The sequence below is a fragment of the Balearica regulorum genome, chromosome W (genome assembly GCF_011004875.1).
Source record: "Balearica regulorum gibbericeps isolate bBalReg1 chromosome W, bBalReg1.pri, whole genome shotgun sequence".
In the NCBI taxonomy this organism is placed as follows: Eukaryota; Metazoa; Chordata; class Aves; order Gruiformes; family Gruidae; genus Balearica; species Balearica regulorum.
In genome coordinates this window covers 9,349,113-9,370,625 of record NC_046219.1, presented here as the reverse complement: position 1 = coordinate 9,370,625, position 21,513 = coordinate 9,349,113, and the positions used below count along the sequence as shown (strand labels likewise).

Below are 21,513 nucleotides of genomic sequence, written 5' to 3'. Positions count from 1 at the left end.
GTCTTTTTATAAGAGGGTCCCCTCCTATTTGTTTCCAACGTTTTAAAATACACCCTAGGGGAGATTTCTTTAATATTCCCCCATCCACCGAAGGTTTGTTACCCATCGTAACGCAAATACCACAAAAAAACCACAGAACAAAAATTGACAAATGACAAAGGTGACAAAAGCAACACAAAACAATTAAAACACAAATTCTTGATTGATCAATACCTTTCAAAAGTTCTTTTCAAAAATCTTAAATCACAGTACAATAGCCCCTCGCGTAGCTCACGCCACGGCTTACTTGAAGGCTAAGGGGGCCTCTAACCCAAAAATCTTAAATCACATTTAAAAAGTAAGAGAAATGCCTTTTACCTGTCCCAGGGAACGTGCTCAGAACTCTTCGGTCCAGGGGATCGAAGGGTCTCCCCGAGAATCCCTCGGTGCCGGCTGGAGGTCCTATGATCCCACGGATCCGTCGAGATTCAAAAGCCTTGTCCCACCTGGGTCGCCAAAACTGTCACCGAAATTCAGGAATGAAAGAAAACTCCTTAACACCAATTTAGCATGAAGCAGCAGGCATTTCCTTTTATTGCAGCGCTGGGTGTCAGGAGGATAGTTCCTCAAATCAGGCACACCTAATGCTGGTCCTCTTGTCATATTTATACACAAATGTTACAAAGATTACAAAGTGGTACACTCCCCATTACAATAATTGGTTCATATTTCTTCGCCTAGTATGCAAACTAGAACGCATGCTCAGTTCCTTTCTCCGCCTCTATCTTTTGAGTAGGTGGTATAATTTGGGTAGGGGGCTTATGGGTCGGTGGTCGTGGGGACCCTGGCCCAAATTACCTTTCCCCTAGTTTCTCAGTATTTCGGTGTTGGTAATTGTTTGCTATACGCCTCAGAAAGATAAGGATGTTGCTGGAGGGAATTAATGTCCTCCCTTTCTGCAAAGTATGTACATAAGGACCTTGAAGTGTCTTGTAGCTCCTCCTTTTTCTCATGATGTGTAGCAGGTGCTCATTCTAAGAATCATTAGCCTTCTACCTAAAGTAATAATGAATAGTTTCTTATCATATAATACAAGTAGGCCTTCATTACAGGCCTTTCTTCTTGGCTACATTTTCTTATTATGTATAATATAAGCAGGCCTTCGTTACAGGCCTTTCTTTTTGGCTACACTATTGGACATAGGGGAAGCTTTTAGCAGCTTCTCATATAAGCCACCTCTTTGTACTGCTCCCCCCCCTTGCCATGCAGACCCAATCAATAAACATGTGTCATAAATCACAGAATGTGTGCAAATTTTATGAAGCTTATGATTTATTTGGCCTTCTTGATTTTTTTCAATAGCTTTCACCTGATCCCTGTGGGGTATATAACTAGAAAAATTGTCAGATATATAAAGAAATTTCCTTTTTGCTGGTGTCTCTCAGCAAACTGTACTTTTTCTGCCTATCAGCTTCAGGGTTTCCAGGGTCAGACTGAGACTACGTTCTTGTTTGGTTTTTGGTTTGGGGTTGTTTTTTGTGGTGGTGTGTGGGGTTTTTTTGGTTGTGTGGTTTTTTGGGTTTTGTTTTTTTGGGTTTTTTTTGTTTTTTTTTACTGCTGCTCTTATGATACACTGTACTGGGAGAGGAGTTGTTAAACTCTTTGCACAGAGGAGCAAAGTCAGTTTTAAACTGATACCCTTTTAAAAACAAACTTGGATTATATACCTGATAGAGGGTGGCCTGCAACCATGGATTGCTAGCCTTCTTGACCTGACAGGAGTTGGTCAGCATTGACACTTCTAGTGAATGCTTGGCACTTTAAGCCTTTAATTGAAGAGACATTGCTGCTGCTGCTGCTCTGCTGCTGCTTTTTTAGCCATAAGCATTGTTTGCCATAGCATCCTGGATCACTGTGATAGAGGTAGAGTTCTATGTTACTGCTGTCTGGGAGGTGCTGCTCTTTTTTTTTTTTTTTTTTTTTTTTTTATATCTCCTATTTACACCAAGATTTTGCTGGTTTTGCCTTGTCCACAAAGCTAATGTGGCAAACACCTAAAATGAGGTTGACTATATCCGTATTTAATAAGTTGGAGTGTTCCAACCCACTGTATAGGAACCCCATACGAACTATAGAATGATGTTCTCACCAGCACTGCTCACAGCCTAAGATCATATCTCTGAAAAACCGGAAAGTTGCCTTTGCTCCTTCTTCCACATACTATTCCCCTGCTCCAGTGCAGGGTGGGGTCCCACCCAGTTTTTGTAGGGTGTTTTTGGTTTTTGTGGGGTTTTTGTTTGTGTTTTTTTTTTAAATAGGAGTATAAAGATGATTCTTGTACACTGACCTTTTTTCAAGTAGTCTATCAATATTAAGGAATGCTTCTGTTTTCCAAATACAGTTGGTAACACATTTCCTAATTTTAAGATAATGTGTGTGTATAGTGGATGAAGTATGTATGGTGTTCTCAAAAGATACATAGCAGACAGCTATTCAAATGCACTGGTTTTTAACCTTTAAGGTAAATCTGTAATCCAGTTCTGACATTTCTGTATTTTCTGTAGAGGATAAACAATACCCAGTGTTGATCTATGGTTGCATTTCAATCAAAGCTTTCAATTACAAGTGTGAACTTCAAGTGATTATTTTTCTAATCATTAGAATTCTTGACAGCAAAGATATATTTTTAATATATGCAATGCAGGTTTGGGTTCTTCTAATAAATTTTGTTAAAGTACTATTATTGTATGTTCATAAGAAAAGCCTGCTATTTTTTTGACCAGGTAATGTGTTTGTTTTCATGTCATATTATTGGCATTTTTAATAGGCAGCTAAAAAGTTTACTGAGAAAGCTGAAAAAATATTTTGAATAATTCTAAGGTTCACTTCATAATAGCTTGCTGTATTGTTGCTGAATGACAAATGGATGCAGCTCCCCTTGAATGAGAGGTTTTTTCTTTAATTTCTTTTTTTCCTGTGTCTACAGGAAAATTTTAGAATTCTGAATTCTAAACTACTTAGAGAAAAGAATCCAATGGTCTAAAACTTTAAATTGAATTGCTAATTATAGTTAATTTAAAATTTATATTGTACTTTTTTAAATTTCTTTGAGCCGCAACACAATAAATCATCTTCAGCATAAATCATCCTTCCCCACCTGCCCCTCAGCATTTTACATAGCCACTTGTTCTGATTAGATTTTGTACATTTTGGTGAGTATCTTAAAGTACATCTTTAGACTTGGGTAGACTGAGGAAGATGCTTTGTAACACAGGGTGATAGTAGAAATGAACTAAGTTTGTGAGATACTTACACTGATGCTTATTTAGTGCAGTAAATCTGCTGCTTATGCTATTAGATTAGTGGAACTCACTATTTCAAAATTTGCTTTTGACTTGAGTAACTGAAAGCTGACCTGCTGCTGGTTCTCTGCATGCTGCCATTGTTTTTCCTTTTTAGTGCCTTGTAGTGAATTTCTCTTCATATTGCGAGAGTTGGCCAGCCACTTTATCTACTGTTGGTGCCTCTTTGCTTTTCCAGTCTATTACTGCCAGTGAGTTGGCGTATGATGATAGTGCGCTCCATACAAACTTCTGCCACATGGGTTGAGTACATGGGACAGGGACAGCTAACAGACCAAAGCCAAAGTGAAGGGGACCCTGTATCCTCCCCTTGCCAGGCAGAAGGCAGCAGCCTCAAAGAGGGGAGCAAGTGGAAACAAGCCCACACTCGGCACGGCAGGTGAACCTTCTCCTCCTCACCCACCTTGCCTTCCCACGTACCCCTGTGCAACAGTTACCAGGCTCTTGCTATGGAAGGCCACTCGAGCGAGGATATGGATGACAGTCAAGCTACACCAGAGGTAGCACCTAGGCCAAAAAGGCCCATGCCTCGTGTCGTGACCACCCCCCCAAAGAAGAAAAGGAGAGTTATAGTCGTAGGGGACTCTGTTCTGAAGGGTACAGAGGGCCCGATATGCAGGGCAGACCCTCCTCTCAGAGAAGTCTGCTGCCTCCCCGGGGCCCATGTCAAGGACATCGCTAGGAAACTCCCCAGCCTGGTACAGCCTTCTGACTATTACCCACTGCTGCTCCTCCATGTGGGTGGGGATGAAGCAGAGGCACGCACCACAAAAGTGAACAAAAGGGACTTCAGGCTCTTGGGACAGTCACTGAAGGATTCGGGGGCGCAGGTAATATTCTCCTCCCTCCTTCCAGTTGAGGGCAGCAATGGTGGGTGGAACAGGCAGACACAGTCCATAAATGCATGGCTCCGTGGCTGGTGTCAACGCCACAACTTTGGGTTCTTTGGGAAAATGGGACGGCCTACACGGCACTGGGCCTGATGAACCCTGATGGGATTCATGTCTCTCAAAGGGGAAAGAGGATCTTTGCCCAGGAACTAGCGGGGCTCATCGACAGAGCTTTAAACTAGGCTCGAAGGAGGAGGGGGATAACATCATCAGGCTTGCCAGCGACATGTTGTGGGATGATGTGCCCAGGTCAGAGGGACGGGGCGCTGACGAGGGCCCTCAGCCTACTGCTCAGAGACGTGCTGGATGCACTACAGCACGCTCGAAGCCTAGAGGAGACGAGCCAGGGGCTCCGGATGCAACAGGAACCAACAGGGTAACACTGGGAAGATACATCCAAAGAATCCCAGCCACCCCAGCCAATAAGTAAGTCAGCCTCATCGGGGGCACAACTGAAATGCCTCTACACGAACACACGGATCATGGGGAATAAACAAGAGGAGCTGGAGAGGTGTGTGCACCTGCAAGGCTATGACCTTATTGGCATTACAGAGACGTGGTGGGACAGCTCCTATGACTGGAGTGTAGGGATGGAAGGGTACAGGCTCTTTAGGAAGGACAGGCAGGGCAGGCGAGGAGGGGACGTCACCCTCTATGTCAATGACCAGCTGGACTGCATGGAGCTCCACCTGGAGATGGATGAGGAGCTGACCCAGAGCCTATGGGTCAGGATTAAAGGGAGGGCTGGGGCAGGGGACATCATAGTGGGGGTCTGCTACAGGCTACCTGACCAGGGAGACCGAGCAGATGAAGCCCTCTACAGGCAGATAGGAGCAGCCTCACGCTCACAAGCCCTGGTCCTTATGGGGGAGTTCAACCACCCCGACATCTGTTGGAGGGACAACACAGCTGAGTGTAAGCAATCCAGGAAGTTCCTGGAATGTGTTGATGACAACTTTCTCCTCCAACTGATAGAGGAGCCCATGAGGAGAGGTGCCATGCTGGACCTTATTCTCACCAATAAGGAGGGCCTGGTAGGGGACATCAAGCTCAAGGGCAGCCTTGGCTGCAGTGACCACGAAATGGTGGAATTCAAGATCCTCAGGGCAGCGAGGAGGGCACGCAGCAAGCTCACTACCCTGGACTTCCGGAGAGCAGACTTTGGCCTCTTCAGGGACCTGCTTGGTAGAATACCATGGGACAAAGCCCTGGAAGGAAGAGGGGCCCAAAGACAGCTGGCTAATATTCAAGGGTGACCTCCTCCAAGCTCAGGAGTGATGCATCCCAACCAAGAGGAAGTCAAGCAAAAACACCCAGAGGCCCCCATGGATGAACAAGGAGCTCCTGGGCAAAGTTAAACAAAAAAAGGAAGCCTACAGAGGCTGGAAGCAAGGGCAGGTAGCCTGGGAGGAATACAGAGAAACTGTCCGAGCAGCCAGGGATCAGGTTAGGAAAGCCAAAGCCCTGATAGAGATTAATCTGGCCAGGGATGTCAAGGACAACAAGAAAAGCTTTTATAGGTATGTCAGTGATAAAAGGAAGACGAGGGAAAATGTGGGTGTCCCCTCCAGAATGAAACGGGTGACCTGGTTACCCAGGATATGGAGAAGGCTGAGGTATTCAACGACTTCTTTGCCTCAGTCTTCACTGGCAAGTGCTCTAGCCACACTGCCCAGGTCACAGAAGGCAGGGACTGGGAGAATGAAGAACCGCCCACTGTAGGAGAAGATCAGGTTCGAGAATATCTAAGGAACCTGAAGGTGCACAAGTCCATGGGACCTGATGAGTTGCATCTGCGGGTCCTGAGGGAACTGGCAGATGAAGTGGCCAGGCCACTCTCCATCATATTTGAGAAGTCCTGGCAGTCTGGTGAAGTTCCCACTGACTGGAAAAGGGGAAACATAACCCCCATTTTTAAGAAGGGCAAAAAGGAAGACCCAGGGAACTACAGGCCAGTCAGTCTCACCTCCGTGCCTGGCAAGATTATGGAGAAGACCCTCCTGGAAAGTATGCTCAGGCACATGGAAAATAAGGAGGTGACTGGTGACAGCCACCATGGCTTCCCTAAGGGCAAATCGTGCCTGACAAACTTGGTGGCCTCCTATGATGGGGTTACAGCACTGGTGGATAAGGGAAGGGCAGCTGATGTCATCTCCCTGGACTTGTGCAAGGCATTTGACACTGTCCCGCACGACATCCTAGTCTCTAAATTGGAGAGACATGGATTCGATGGATGGACCACTTGGTGGATAAGGAATTGGCTGGATGGTCGCACTCAAAGAGTTGTGGTCAATGGCTCAATGTCCAAGTGGAGAACAGTGACGAGTGGTGTCCCTCAGGGGTCGGTACTGGGACCGGCACTGTTCAAGATCTTTGTCGGCAACATGGACAGCGGGATCGAGTGCACCCTCAACAAGTTTGCCGATGACACCAAGCTGTGTGGTGTGGTCGACACGCTGGAGGGAAGGGATGCCATCCAGAGGGACCTTGACAGGCTGGAGAGGTGGGCCCGTGCGAACTACATGAAGTTCAACAAGGCCAAGTGCAAGGTCCTGCACGTGGGTCGGCGCAATCCCAAGCACGACTATAGGCTGGGCGAGGAATGGATTGAGAGCAGCCCCGAGGAGAAGGACTTGGGGGTATTGATTGATGAGAAGCTCAGCATGAGCCAGCAGTGTGCACTTGCAGCCCAGAAAGCCAACCGTGTCCTGGGCTGCATCACAAGAAGTGTGACCAACAGGTCGAGGGAGGTGATCCTGCCCCTCTACTCTGCTCTTGTGAGACCCCACCTGGAGTACTGCATCCAGCTCTGGGGGCCCCAGTACAGGAGAGTCATGGAGCTGTTGGAGGGAGCCCAGAGGAGGGCCACAAAGCTGATCAGAGGGCTGGAGCACCTCTCCTATGAGGACAGGCTGAGAGAGTTGGGGTTGTTCAGCCTGGAGAAGAGAAGGCTCTGGGGAGACCTAATTGCAGCCTTCCAGTACCTGAAGGGGGCCTACAGGAAAGATGGTGAGGAACTGTTTATCAGGGAGTGTAGTGACAGGACATGGGGTAATGGGTTTAAGCTGAAGGAGGGTGGATTTAGGTTAGATGTTAGAAAGAAATTCTTTACTGTGAGGGAGGTGAGGCACTGGAACAGGTTGCCCAGAGAGGTTGTGGAGGCCCCCTCCCTGGAAGTGTTCAAGGCCAGGTTAGATGAGGCTTTGGGCAACGTGGTCTAATGGAGGGTGTCCCTGCTCATGGCAGCGGGGTTGGAACTAAATGATCTTTAAGGTCCCTTCCAACCCAAACCATGATTCTATGATTCTATGACTTTGTCAGGGTCTGTGGGTAACTGTGCGTTGTCCGGGTCATAATAAACCATCTCCTGCACAGCTAATTCCCTCAGGTACTAGATACCTCCCTCTGTGGTGGTCCACTTGCTTGGCCGACATACATCATCTTCACTGAAGGAGGGATACCTTTCCCTCATGCTTGACAGGAGTTGCCTCCAGAGGCTGAGGGCTTGTGCCTTCTTCCCAATTGCCTTTGCAATGCCCCCTTCCCTAGACAGGGATCCCAGCTGCTTGGCCTCCCTACCCTCTAATTCCAGGCTACTGGCCCCATTATCCCAGCATCGGAGCAGCCAGGTAATGATGTGCTCCCCTGGAAGGCGGCTGAAATCTTTCTGCATATCTCGCAGCTCACTCAGGGACAGGGATCAGGTGATTACCTCTGGTTCTGGCTCTTCTTCCTGTTCTTGTGATGGTCCCGGTTCATCGTCATCCCTCACTAAGCGAGCCGATTTCTTTGTGTATTTCTTCTTGTGTATAGGGCCAACTGATACTGGTACAGATTGGTTTTTTGGTTCACCTGCAGTGGTTTTTTTGGGGGTTTGTGTAGTTGCCGTGCCTGTTGAGAGGGCTGAGCTATCTGCAGTGCTGGTGGGTGTTTTCTCCCTCTCTTCCCCCGATGGTGCTGCCTACTATCAAGCAGTGTTTGGTAAATAGTGGCCAGGGCCCAGCACAGTAAGCTGTGTCTCCTTGGAATAGCCACAGCATTTTCCTTTTAAATATTCTAACACTTTATCAGGGTCCTGTAGTTGTTTGGGAGTGAAGTTCTAAACCATTGGGGGTGAGAAGGTCTCTAGATACCTGCCCATACTCTCCCACATGCCATGCCAGCCCTGACTATTCAGCCTCGGGGAAGATCCCTGGGTGATATTCTTTTAAAACACTTTTTGGTAACCCTGAATGGGACTTGAATCATATTCAGGAGACCTAGCTATAGGAACATGCTGGCTTGAACATCCCAAGGGTATTCAAAATTCTTGAATGCTGTTGTAACCAGCCAAAAGGGAAAAGGGGAGGTGAAAGAGTGGGAGAAGGTATCCCCTGCCGTCTTCCCCATAGATTGGGTGTGATTATTAATCAATTCTGAGAGATGTTGTCCAAGGTATGTGCATGACAGAAATGCTACATACAGATACCAGCTTAGGCTTATGACCCTGTCCCAGTGGGATGGGGAGGAGAATCCGAAAGACAAAGGCAAAATCCCATGGGTTGGGATCAGGCCAATTTACTGGGACAGCAATGGGAGAGGGAAACAACGACAGTAGTACTTATAACAGAATATACACAACGGGTGATTACAGAAAGCAATTTACCAATCCGACAACTGACTGGACACTCGGACTGTCCCAGAGCCCTATTGACTGACCCCTGCCCGACTAGCCCCCTTTTATGGTGAGCATGACGTCACATGGTATGGAATAGCCCCCGGCCAGCTTGGCTCACCTGTCCTGGCTCCTTGGGAAATTAACTCTGTCCTTGCCAGAACCAGGACAGATATCTGAATTGTATATACTTGTGCTGGCAAATACCGCATTATAGTAATGCGAATTTTCATTTATCAGATAACTCTACATTCCCAGAATGTTTTTACATAACAGATTGGATGCTGTCAAACACATTTTGGCAAAAATTACTTTGTACAATTCAGTGACTTAATGCTTTCCTCCTGATGGCACTTTGGCACAGTTTCCTTCCAAAAGTACAGCAGCTGAAAAAAATTTTTTTTTTTGATGTTAAATCATTTGTGGTGTGTGTGTTTGAGGTGAGTGTTGAACAGAAACATAATCACTTTGCAAAAGAGTTTAATTTGATATGTTTTCTTAATGCTCTAACTACTTTTCTAAATGCATTTTTGCATAATACAATCCCTGTTCTGGTCAGGTGCCGGTTTGAAAACAGTAAAACATTTTTAACTGTTGCAGCTGAAGGGCAAAGGTGAAACGTGCCTGCTCTATAAATAGTAGCGAACACATGCTTTTCTGCCTGTGAATCTTTTGTTATCTTTAGATAATAACAAGCTCTTTATTTTAAAGGTTGAAACACTAGAGTTCTTGGGGGTTTTTTGGAATGGATAAATACTTCTAGCAAAGGTTTGTAACTCTGAGTAAAAGAGGAATTTTCCCTTTGAAGGGAAATACATATTTGGACTGAGGGCTTGCAGTTTTTAGCTGAGGAGACTTTTTCTGCTGCTTTGGGTCTTAGTGAAATGTCATTATCTTTGAGTCTCTGTGCAGGTGATTCCTTTTCCCTTCTTCCAGAAGCATGTAATATCTCTTTTCTTGGCAGGCTATAAATTACTGCTAGTGAAAGTTTTCTAGTGAAGCACAGTGCATCAATTTTTTTATAAGCTTTTGATATTTTGTGATGATTACGTTAAAAAAAGATTAAGGCTATGTCTGTGGGAGGGGAACAACCTTCCCTGTTGAGTACTCTCCAGTGTTGTGGACTAGTGGAGAAGGCAGTGTTTGTCTGGTAGGTTAAATTGTAACAGCTCTACTAGGGCTTCTGAGCTGAAATTTCATGTGTTGTTTTGTTGCATGTTGAAACCTTTTTAAAGGTCATATTTACTAACAACAATTTCTTTCTTTCAATACACAAACAGAAAAAGAAGAGGAAAATAGTTCTTTGTGATTACCGGGCATAGTACATCATTGCACTGTCGTTAATACAGAGCTTGTACATTTTAGGCTGCAAGGGCAGCTGATCTTTTTGTTTAAACCCTCTGTAACTTAAGAAGGGTGGGTTAGGTAACTTGAGTGTATTAGTGCTGTCATTGTTTAGATCAAGATCTGTGTTTATAAATGTTGCTTTGGCACATGAATTATCAAAAAATCTCAGTGGTGAGGGAGCTGCATTTGTGTCTGAATGCAAGTAGGGACTTAAAGGCAGGTTTGCTGTTAACTCTAAATATTTCTGGAGATGCTCATCTGTCCAGGAAAATTTTAACCTTTTGAATACTTGAATTATATGCTGACAAATTAAGTGATAATATTATTGGAGTAGTTGGTTGGGCACTTTTTTGAAGTGGTTTAATAGAAAATCTTTTATTAGGTCTTTTTCTATCAGAATTTATAGGAGTTTAGCTATTTACTGATAGGAGGAAGGAGTGGGATCAGGCCCTTCCAGTGTTCAAGTGTCAAAGAAAGAGGAGAGTTTTATGTATGCTTCATAGGAAAGTGATACTAAAGAAAAAAAAAAACAACCCAAAACAATCTCCTGTACAGTTTCTTTTGAGACTACTAATCTAACTCTTGTTTACTGGGAATTAACCTGAAATAGAGCTGGCCAAGTTTTAACAAAGCCTCTTTTTTTTTTGAGAGGGCACTCATGGGAATGTGCCATGACTACTTACAACCCAAAAGGAAAGATAGAGTTCATGATTCAAGGGGCAGTTCCCTTCCCCTTCTCTGTATAAGTGTTGAGTGGAGCCAAGAGCAAGAATATGACGTGCCAGGGCTTCTTCATCCTCCCCCCCTCCTCTCTGTGCACTTTACAACTTACTGCCTCTTCAGCTTCAACTCCAACTACTTTAACTGGTAAACATCCTCTTGCAAAATTGAGGGGGAGGGGTGTATGATTTTCTTCAGGGTAGAGTATCAGAGTACTGCAGTTGAACATAATCCAAACAGTGATGCTGACTGCACAACCTGCTCTGAAATGTGCAGCATAAACAAATGGAAGAAATGAGAGATTTTCCTCTTCATTTCCTGTAGCTCGAAGAGCTTTTAAAAACAATTGGAGATAGAACATTTTGGATTAGAGCTATGTATATATATTTTTTCAACCTAATTTTCATGTGATACTGCTTCCTACAACACACTTTTATTATATTTCAAGAATACTAAATAAGTTTTGGACTTTGAGGAAGTGTGGTTTTATATTATTTCTATTATAAATAGTTAATGTATAACACCTTACTTGTAGTATCTATTCCAGATTTTATATGCACAGTCTGTTCAAGTTTAATACTGATATAGCATATGAAATTTGTTTGTATTGCTCTCTATGTATACCTCTGACTTAATGCTTGAGCCAAAAATCAATGTCATGTTTACATAAAATCCAAAAGAAACATCCAAATTCTGTAATGATAAAGTACTGAGAGCCAAACTTGGGTCTTTGTATTGGGGAAAATGGAGATGGGTTTAGATCTGATATTCAGAGAATAGAATTTGAGACCTTGGTTCAACATTGTGCTTTGTCGAGTAGTGGCTGAAGTGAACATCTTTCTTATGGTATACCATACCTTCTTATAAGGAACAGATCTTTTTGCCTTGTGCTTTATTGTGCCAAGCGGAAATGCGGACTTCTGAAATGGTGCATGCATGTCTCATTTCAGTATTATAAATCTAATATCCTCTGTATTGATAACTGCAGCATTTTTCATCTCCAAATAGCTACACAACTACAGCTGCCCTACCAGATTGCTTGAGTTGAAGGTGAGCTTTAGCATCAGCTCAGTGGTGGGAGAAGTGAAAGCAAAGAGGTTACTTGTGTCAGTGAATCAGTGACAGAGTTGAGATTAGGACCTGGGTTGGTGCCACTAGAGTGCACTACTTCCTTCTTACTTATTGAGAGAATGGTTAAATTTGCTGGTAGGTGCAGGCTCCCTGGTGTGGAGTTTGGAAAATTGCTGCCAACTTGCTGAGCTACTGGGAGTTTCGTGTTGGTTTTAATTGGATGCAGCTCTGCTTCTGCAGCTATTGTTTACCAAATAAATGTTTTTCTTACTATCAGAATCTTATGAATGTTGTGATAGAATAGCAGAGAGTTTATAAACTAGCTCTTTCCTTCCTTTTGATTTTATTGGAGATGAAAAGGGTATGTACAAAAGAAAGGATTCATCATATTTGTAATTAAAGCAAGTTCTTTAAGATAGATCAGTTCTCAAAAACAGATGATGACTTTTATTTGTTTAATGAAAGGTTATTGATAATTAGGTATGGTATTTTACTTAATGTAAGCTCTCTCTTTTTTTTTTTCTCCTTCACAGGTTTCCACTTGAGTGGCACAGTGACAGAGCCTGCAATGCAATCGGAGCCAGAAACTGTTTGCAATGTAGCTATCAGCTTTGATCGTTGCAAGATTACCTCAGTGACCTGTAGCTGTGGAAACAAGGACATATTTTACTGTGCCCATGTTGTGGCACTCTCTTTATACCGGATCCGCAAGCCAGATCAGGTCAAACTGCATCTTCCCATTTCAGAGACACTCTTTCAAATGAACAGAGACCAACTACAAAAATTTGTACAGTATTTGATTACAGTGCACCACACAGAAGTTTTGCCAACTGCTCAAAAATTAGCAGATGAAATTCTTTCTCAGAATTCAGAAATCAGTCAAGTCCATGGTAAGTTTGATACTTGTTCTTCCCTTTGTTTCATTCCCTCTTTGGTTTTGAGCTTTTTTGTGACATTCAGGAGCATGACCTCCTGAGGTCCCTTCCAACCTGAATTATTTTGTGATTTTTATGGTGTTTACTAAAGAGGATTCTGTTATTGAACCTTTGCTTTAAGATGTTTAGGAAGTAATATGTGTCTCTTCTCTTTTCCAAAAAGTTTGTTAGATAGAGAGTAGGTGGAACAAAAGAAGAGAGTCTTTCTGATAACAGGGCTCTTCTGCAGCCTAGCCCCTCTCCTTCTGGTGACCCTGACAGGCCCAGGCAGGCAGTGCTGCAAAGTTAATTTTGTGAGCAGTGCTGCTCTTTCCCTTTGAGGACTATGACGATGTGGCCAGAGGCAAGGCAATTGCTCTAGTTGTGGGACCTAATGAGAAGGTAGTTTGCAGAGCTGCCTAGTGCCAGTGGAAAGGGAAGCTAAAGCAGATGTAGGACATGAAGGAATAGAGGAAGATGCTCAGATGTTGTAAGCTGAAGGCATCTATCACGTGAGAGTTGGTAATAGCCTGAACATAAGGAATTAAGGAGAAGGAAGAATTATGGTGAGTATGCCAGTAGTGCAGAGAAGACTAAAACAGTCAAGGGTGATTAGAAAAGGGGAAGGCAAGGGTGGGAAAGGAAGGATATATGATGGTTGTTATGGCTAATGTAAGAGGAGAAATGACAGAAAGGGTGTTGCAGAGAGAGAGTGCTTAAACTTCATCAATATAGTAATTATACTAATCACAGGCATGTTGATCTTTGTCAGCTATTTCCTTATTATTCAAAATATCTCTTTACTCATTAGTATTTAAAGTATTTTTAGAGATATTTAATGTTTATATCGGCTCAAATAGCAAAAAGAATAGGAAACAAAAAAACTAAGTTGTTGATCAATTACAAAATTTCACAACGTGTTTGACTAGGGTAGTTAAAGATCCACAAAACTAAAATGTTTGTCTTTCTACATGTTGCTGTTTTCCTAGTAAATGAGACTGCAGTATGTCTTTTATTGACTGTTGGTATTAAAAAAACCCCAAAAACCAAATAAATCTCACACACACAAAAAAAACCAAAACTGAAGTAGAAAATCCAGGCAGCACAAGAAAATAAGCTGTTATTACCAAAGAAAGCTGGGTTACAAAAGAGGATTTATAGTCTCCTGATCTTCCTCTGACTCCTGTGAAACCATGGTCTGATTATGTTTTTATTTTATTTTTTTAAGATATGTTTACGATGTTAAACATTCAAGGATACTTTTAAGGAAAAAGTTAGTTCCTCTGATTGTATAGCAAGTGAGTGTTCTTCTGGTATTCATACTGTAATTCTCTTACTTTGATCTTTAATCAAATTCCTTAAATGAGAAATAAAAAAGTAACCAGAAGAAATCTACCCCTGGTTCTAATAGCATAGGTGGCTGAACATAAGATCACCATTCACTGTCATATCTCATGTGTTGCAAGTGCTCAGTTTGTAATAAAAAACTGTCTTGTAGACCTCTCTTACTTTTTATAAGCAAGCTTTATGTAAGGAAGTTTTTCATCTTACTTACCTGTGCCTTCAAGCAGTGTTCAATATGATACCTCTTCAAACATTGGTTTAGTGAGGTTCAACTTTCTGAAGCAAGAGGAGACCTGGCACAGAAACAACAGAAACAGCTTTGATTAAAGGAAAGTCCTGAATATGGACTTGGATGAGGAAATTCTCTTCAATGTTACCTAGAGGTGTTTTAATTCCAGGGTTGTTAATATAAAACTTTTTTTTTTTACCTCTTGTCATAGCTGTGCTAATTCTGGTTTTCATATATTTCTAGCAATAGCCAAAAAAGAATCAGCTCTTGAATATTACTTATTGTTACATAAGAATCACAAAATGGTAAGGGTTGGAAGAGACCTCTGGAGATCATCTAGTCCAACCCTCCTGCTAGAGCAGGATCACCTAGAGCAGGTTGCACAGGATCGCGTCCAGGCGGGTTTTGAATATCTCCAGAGAAGGAGACTCCACAACCTCTCTGGGCAACCTGGTCCAGTGCTCTGTCAGCCTCAAAATAAAGAGGTTTTTCCTCATGTTCAGATGGAACTTCCTGTGTTCCAGTTTGTGCCCATTGCCCCTTGTCCTGTCACTAGGCACCACTGAAATGAGTCTGGCCCCTTCCTCTAGGTATCCACCCTTTAGATATGTATAAGCATTAATTAGATCCCCTCTCAGTCTTCTCTTCTCCAGGGTAAACAGACCCAGCTCTCTCAGCCTTTCCTCATACGAGAGATGTTCAAGTCCCCTAATCATCTTTGTAGCCCTCCACTGGACTCTCCCCAGTAGTTCCCTGTCTTTCTTGAACTGGGGAGCCCAGAAATGGACACAGTACTCCAGATGTGGCCTCACCAGGGCAGAGTAGAGGGGGAGGATAACCTCCCTCGACCTGCTGGCCACACTCTTCTTAATGCACCCCAGGATACCACTGGCCGCCTTGGCCACGAGGGCACACTGCTGGCTCATGGAGAGCTTGTTGTCCACCAGGACTCCCAGGTCCTTCTCTGCAGCGCTGCTTCCCAGCAGGTCAACCCCTAACCTGTACTGGTGCTTGGGGTTATTCCTCCCTAGGTGCAGGACCCTACACTTGCCCTTCTTGAATTTCATATGGTTCCTCTCCACCCAACTCTCTAGCCTGTCCAGGTCTCGCTGAATGGCAGCGCAGCCTTCTGGTGTATCGGCCACTCCTCCCAGTTCAGTATCATCAGCGAATTTGCTGAGGGTACACTCTGTCCCCTCGTCCAGGTCATTGATGAATATGTTGAACAAGACCAGACCAAGCACTGACCCCTGGGGCACACCACTAGCTACAGGCCTCCAGCTAGACTCTGCACCGCTTATCACAACCCTCTGAGCTCTGCCATTCAGCCAGTTCTCAGCCCACCTCACTGTCCACTCATCCAACCCACACTTCCTAAGCTTGCCTATGAGGATGTTATGGGAGCTAGTGTCAAAAGCCTTGCTGAAGTCAAGGTAGACAACATCCACTGCTCTCCCCTCATCCACCCAGCTGGTCATGCCATCATAGAAGGCTATCAGATTGGTCAGGCATGATTTCCCCTTGGTGAATCCATGTTGACCGCTCCCAATACCCTTCTTTTCCTCCACATGCTTATTGATGACCCCCAGAATGAGCTGTTCCATCACCTTTCCAGGGATGGAGGTGAGGCTGACTGGCCTGTAGTTTCCTGGGTCCTCCTTCCTGCCCTTTTTGAAGACTGGAGTGACATTGGCTTCCCTCCAGTCCTCAGGCACCTCTCCTGTTCTCCATGACCTTTCAAAGATGGAGAGCAGCCTAGCAGTAACATCTGTCAGCTCCCTGAGCACTTGTGGGTGCATCCCATCAGGGCCCAAGGATTTGTGGATGTCAAGATCGCCTAGATGTTCTCTAACCCGATCCTCCTCAACCAAGGGAAGGTCTTCCTTTCTCCAGACTTTCTTTCTTCCCTCCAGGGTGTGGGATTCCTGAGGGCCAGCCTTAGCTGTCAAGACTGAAGCAAAGAAGGCATTCAGTAACTCCATCTTCTCTGTATCCTCCATCACCAGGGCACCCACCTCATTCAGCAGTGGGCCCACATTTTCCCTAGTCATCCTTTTGCTGTTGATGTACTTGAAGCAGCCCTCCTTGTTGTCCTTGACTTCCTCTGCCAGATTTAATTCCAAATGGGCCTTAGCCTTCCTTGTTGCATCCCTGCATACTCTATCTACATTCCTATATTCCTCCCAAGTGGCCGGTCCCTTTTGCCACATTCTGTAAACTTCCTTCTTTCCTTTGAGTTTTTCCAGAAGCTCCTTGCTCATCCATGCAGGTCCCCTGCCTCCTTTGCTTGTCTTTCTGTTCTTTGAGATGCCCCGATCTTGAGCTCAGAGGAAGTGGTGCTTGAATATTGACCAGCTCTCTTGGACCCCCTTGCCTTCTAGAGCCCTAACCCATGGGATTGTCCCAAGCAGGTCTTTGAAGAGGCCACAGTTAGCTCTCCTGAAGTCTGGGGTTGTAGTCCTACTTACTGCCCTGCTCCTTCCACGCAGGATCCCGAACTCCACCATCTCATGGTCACTGCAGCCAAGGCTGCCCCCAACTTTCACATCCACCACCTGTGTCAAAAAGTTGTCATCAATGCTCTGCAGGAACCTCCTGGACTGTGCATGCTTGGCCGTTTTTCTTTTCCAGCAAATATCAGGGTGGTTGAAGTCCCCCATGAGGTCCAGGGCCTGCGATTGTGAGGCTACTTCCAGCTGTCTGTAGAAGGCCTCATTGACTTCCTCTTCCTGATCAGGTGGCCTGTAGTAAACACCCACAACAGTGTCACCCATATTAGCCTGCCCCTTCATTCTTACCCATAAGCTCTTGACTCATTCTTCATCCACCCCTAGGCGGAGCTCAATACATTCCAGTTGTTCTCTCACATAAAGAGCAACTCCACCACCTCGCCTTGCTGGCCTGTCTTTCCTAAAAAGTACGCAGCCATCCATGACAGCATTCCAGTCATGCGAGCTATCCCACCATGTCTCTGTAATTGCAATGAGATCATGGCCCTGCGACTGCACACAGATCTCTAGTTCTTCCTGGTTATTCCCCATGCTGCGTGCATTGGTGTACAGGTGTTTCAGAGAGGTAATTGAGCATGCAGGTTGGATCCACCATAGCCATATAAATGCTTGAGGTTGTTTGTCTTTCTGGTTCTCATCTTGGGAGGCAGCTAAGGAATATTTGTTGCTGCTTTGGTCAGCCTGGCTTATTCCCCAGTTGGATGTGATGGCATGAGCATTGCCACTTTGGACCCCCACCCCCTCAGTCCTTCAGTTTAAAGCCTGCTTCATCAAGTTGGCCAGCCTGCTGCCAAAGATTCCCTTGCCTCTTCTAGACAGGTGGATCCCATCCCTCCCTAACAGGCTATAGTCAAAGAATTTCTCATTGTCATAAAAGCCAAAACTCTCGCAATGGCACCAGCCACGTAGCCAGGAGTTGATATGCATTATACGTCTATGTCTGGCTGCCCCCTTCCCTCCAACTGGTAGAATGGAGGAAAAGCTAACTTGGGCACCAATGTTTTTCACTTGCACCCCCAGGGCTTTATAGTTTTCCTTGATTCTGTCCAGGTTCTGTCTTGCAGTGTCATTCATGCTCACATAAAAGAGTAGCAGTGGATAGTAGTCTGTGCTCTTGACAAGTTGTGGCACCCTCTTGGCAACATCTCGAACCCTAGCTCCTGGAAGGCAGCATACCTTTCGTGACTCCCTGTCAGGTTTGTAGATGGGTGCCTCAGTGCCCCTTACCAGAGAGTCACCCACTACAAGCACTCATTGTTTCCTTTTATGGTATCATCTACTGTGTGCTGCTGGTATAGTTTCTCCTTGCACATCTTTCTCATGGGTGTCTACAGCTGTTAGGGCTTCATATCTGGTTTTGGTTGTGAAGCTGGAGGGTGAAGACTGAAGTAGAGTTCACCTATCTATCTGTCTCTGCTCCTTTAATACTGCACAGTCTTTTAACTGTTTCCTGTAACTCAGCCATCTGATACAACAGATCATCAACCTATGCATGCCTTATACAGGTACTTACCTTTTTACCAGGAGAAGGGTCTGGGCACTTACTGTAACCTTCTGCCTGTACTGAAGTCTCCTTCTTTACCAGTTCTGTCTGGATGAATGCATCAGACATCTCAGGGGAGATGTTCTCTGTAGGAACACTTGTTTTAGCTCTGAGGCAAGTGCCCACCATTTTGACAGAGACCTAGAGCACTTCCCTGGGCTGTGGACCTACAAGCAGGTTACAGGGCGCTCCCTGCTTGTAACTGCCATGCAAACTGCCATACCATGCTCTGGCTGACATGCCATGCCCTGTTTGCTTGCCCTGTTCACAGCGCTCTGGGGCTTTGAAGATCTCTGACCACAGCAGTCTAGGGAGATGGAATAACTCTGCAGTACTTTCCTTTCACAAAAGGTGAATTGGGTAATTATTTACTCAGAATTACCTTAAGCAGTATTTGATGGCTGGCTTTGGCCACCTTCCTTGTGAAGGAGGTTACTGGGGGAATTAGTGAAGTGACATACATTGATGTCATGGGATTTGAAATGACAAATCCTTTTAAGTTCCTCAGTGTGTACAAGTGATGCAATATCCTTTCTTGCTTCATGACTGAGCATCACTGCAGGAAAAAATAAGGGGATATTGATAGAAGCACGGGAATGTTGTCTATTCACTAACTTTAGGAGAGCTGAGTGATTTATTGGAAATCTTCTGTATTTGCCATGTTAATTTTCACTTGGTGGTGATTACATTACAAAGAGGGTTTTGCATGTTTTTAAGGCATAAAAGCACCTCTTACATTTGAGAAGATTTCTTGTGTTCTGCTTTTCTCATGTGACAGTGCTACAGCTGTACATGTTTCTGATGATTTCAAAACTGGAGATCTGTCTCATCTGTGGGGTCTAATCTTCTGTACTGAAGACAATAGTAGGTATTCATACTGATACCCTGAATTCTGTGCTGCATAACTGTTGGCTTCACATTGGGTTTCAATTTGGGGATACTGACTTGGAAAGCTGGATGTAGATTTGAATCCTGCTTAGCTGAGGCTTCCCCCCCCATTAACTTTTGTACCATCATAGCAGAGGAAGCTGGCAGGTGTGTAAGGCTAGGAAGAGAACAGTCAGGATGACAGATTATCAGCTGCATTTGTCAGCTTTGGGTCCGTTGTGTCTTAGATATGAAATTTTCACTTAAATTGGTTGCAAGATCAAACTATGTTCCTGAGAATTTGAGTGGAAATAGGAAAGTAACTGCAAGATTGGGGGGAAGCTCTGTTTGCTGATATGAGATTAATATGCATTGATTTTTCATTATACGCGTATTGAAGAAGGGTCTGCCTCTTACTGGTATAAAGATAGCCTAGCAAATCAATTTAATTTTTTCCTTTTAAGGTGTACTGTTTCTTTCCTTAGTGTTTAGTGCTGCTGTTATGTCTCTCTTTAGAAAGCCATATGGATGTCTTCACACTTTCTCCCATTCTCTGATTAGATACAAAACTATATGCAGGTGAACTCAAATTTAACAGGGAAGAACTGGGAGAAAAAGGGGTTTATGTACATTTGTCTTCTCAGAAGCAGAGGTGCCCAGGTAGTTGTTTCTCTAATTTTCCAGGCAGTGTTAGATACATCCTCTGCAAACATTAATCTGTAACGTGTATTAGGAGTGCTGGTGGAGGCATTTGAAAAGAAAACATCTATAAAAACAAAATTCATATTTGCTTTGAAAGAAAGTTTCAGAATATCTAGTGCTGTTCCTGTATTGTAAGTTCCAAAGGGTGATCTGGAGATAACAATGAATACGTGTTAATCTGAACCTAGGGTATTTAGCTGGAACGGTGGGGTTTTTAGTGGGAAATTGTAGGGTAGGGCTGAACAACACAATACAGTGTATTGCCAATCTACTAGAAAAGGGAACATTTAACATTAAAGATAAATTATATTTAAAAAATGATGGAATCTTTTATATGTCCCTGCTGTCCTAGTTCTGGCAAGGATAGAGTTAATTTCACAAGGAGCCAGGACAGGTGTGGTGGGTTGACCCTGGCTGAGGGCCAGGTGCCCACCAGAGCTGCTCTATCACTCCCCTCTTTCATTAGACAGGGGAGAAAAGGTACAATGAAAAAGAAAACTTACGGGTCGAGATAAGGACAGGGAGAGATCATTCTCTAATTATCATCACGAGCAAAACAGACCGAACTTAGAGAGGGAATTCATCTTATTTATTACTAAGCAAAACAGAGTAGAGGAATGAGAAATAAAACCAAATCTTAAAAACACCTCCCCCCACCCCTCCCATCTTCCCAGGCTCAACTTCACTCCTGGCTTCAACCTCCATCCCCCCCTCAGCAGCACAGGGGGACAGGGAGTGGGGGTTACGGTCAGTTCATCACGCAGTGTTTCTGCCGCTTCTTCATCCTCAGGGGGAGGACTCCTCTCATCGTTCCCCCGCTCCAGTGTGGGGTCCCTCTCACGGGAGACAGTCCTTCACGGCCTTCTCCAACGTGAGTCTCCTCCACGGGGTGCAGACCTTCAGGAGCAAACTGCTCCAGTGTGGGTCCCCCACGGGGTCACAAGTCCTGCCAGCAAACCTGCTCTGGCATGGGCTCCTCTCTCCACGGATCCACAGGTCCTGCCAGGAGCTTGCTCTAGCTCAGGCTTCCCACGGGGTCACAGCCTCCTTCAGATGCCTCCACCTGCTCTGGTGTGGGGTCCTCCACAGGCTGCAGGTGGAATCTCTACACCCCCTCATCCTCCCTCCATGGGCTGCAGGGGGACAGCCTGCCTCACCATGGTCTTCTCCAGGGGCTGCAGGGAGATCTCTGCTCCGGTGCCTGGAGCACCTCCTCCCCCTCCTTCTGCACTGACCTTGGTGTCTGCAGATGTTCTTACATCTTCTCACTCCTCTCTCTGGCTGCAAAAGCGCTCTCTAACTGTTTTTGTCTTTCTTAAATATGTTATCACAGAGGCGCTGATTGGCTTGGCCTTGGCCAGCGGCGGGTCTGTCTTGGAGC

At 44.7% G+C, this 21,513-nt stretch overlaps 1 protein-coding gene and 1 long non-coding RNA gene across 3 annotated transcripts in view; one reads left to right on the top strand and one right to left on the bottom strand.

The window, feature by feature from the left end:
* Positions 1–21,513, bottom strand: part of LOC142599223 (uncharacterized) — a 554,757-nt gene that overhangs the window by 406,116 nt on the left and 127,128 nt on the right. The gene's annotated exons all lie outside the window — the stretch shown is intronic.
* The window catches only part of LOC142599152 (zinc finger SWIM domain-containing protein 6), a 167,560-nt gene that overhangs the window by 89,943 nt on the left and 56,104 nt on the right, over positions 1–21,513 (top strand). For both annotated transcript variants that reach the window (XM_075738877.1, XM_075738879.1), the window contains exon 2: positions 12,557–12,913. In XM_075738877.1, coding sequence (XP_075594992.1) covers positions 12,557–12,913 — 357 coding nt within the window. The remainder of the gene's footprint in view (positions 1–12,556; positions 12,914–21,513) is intronic.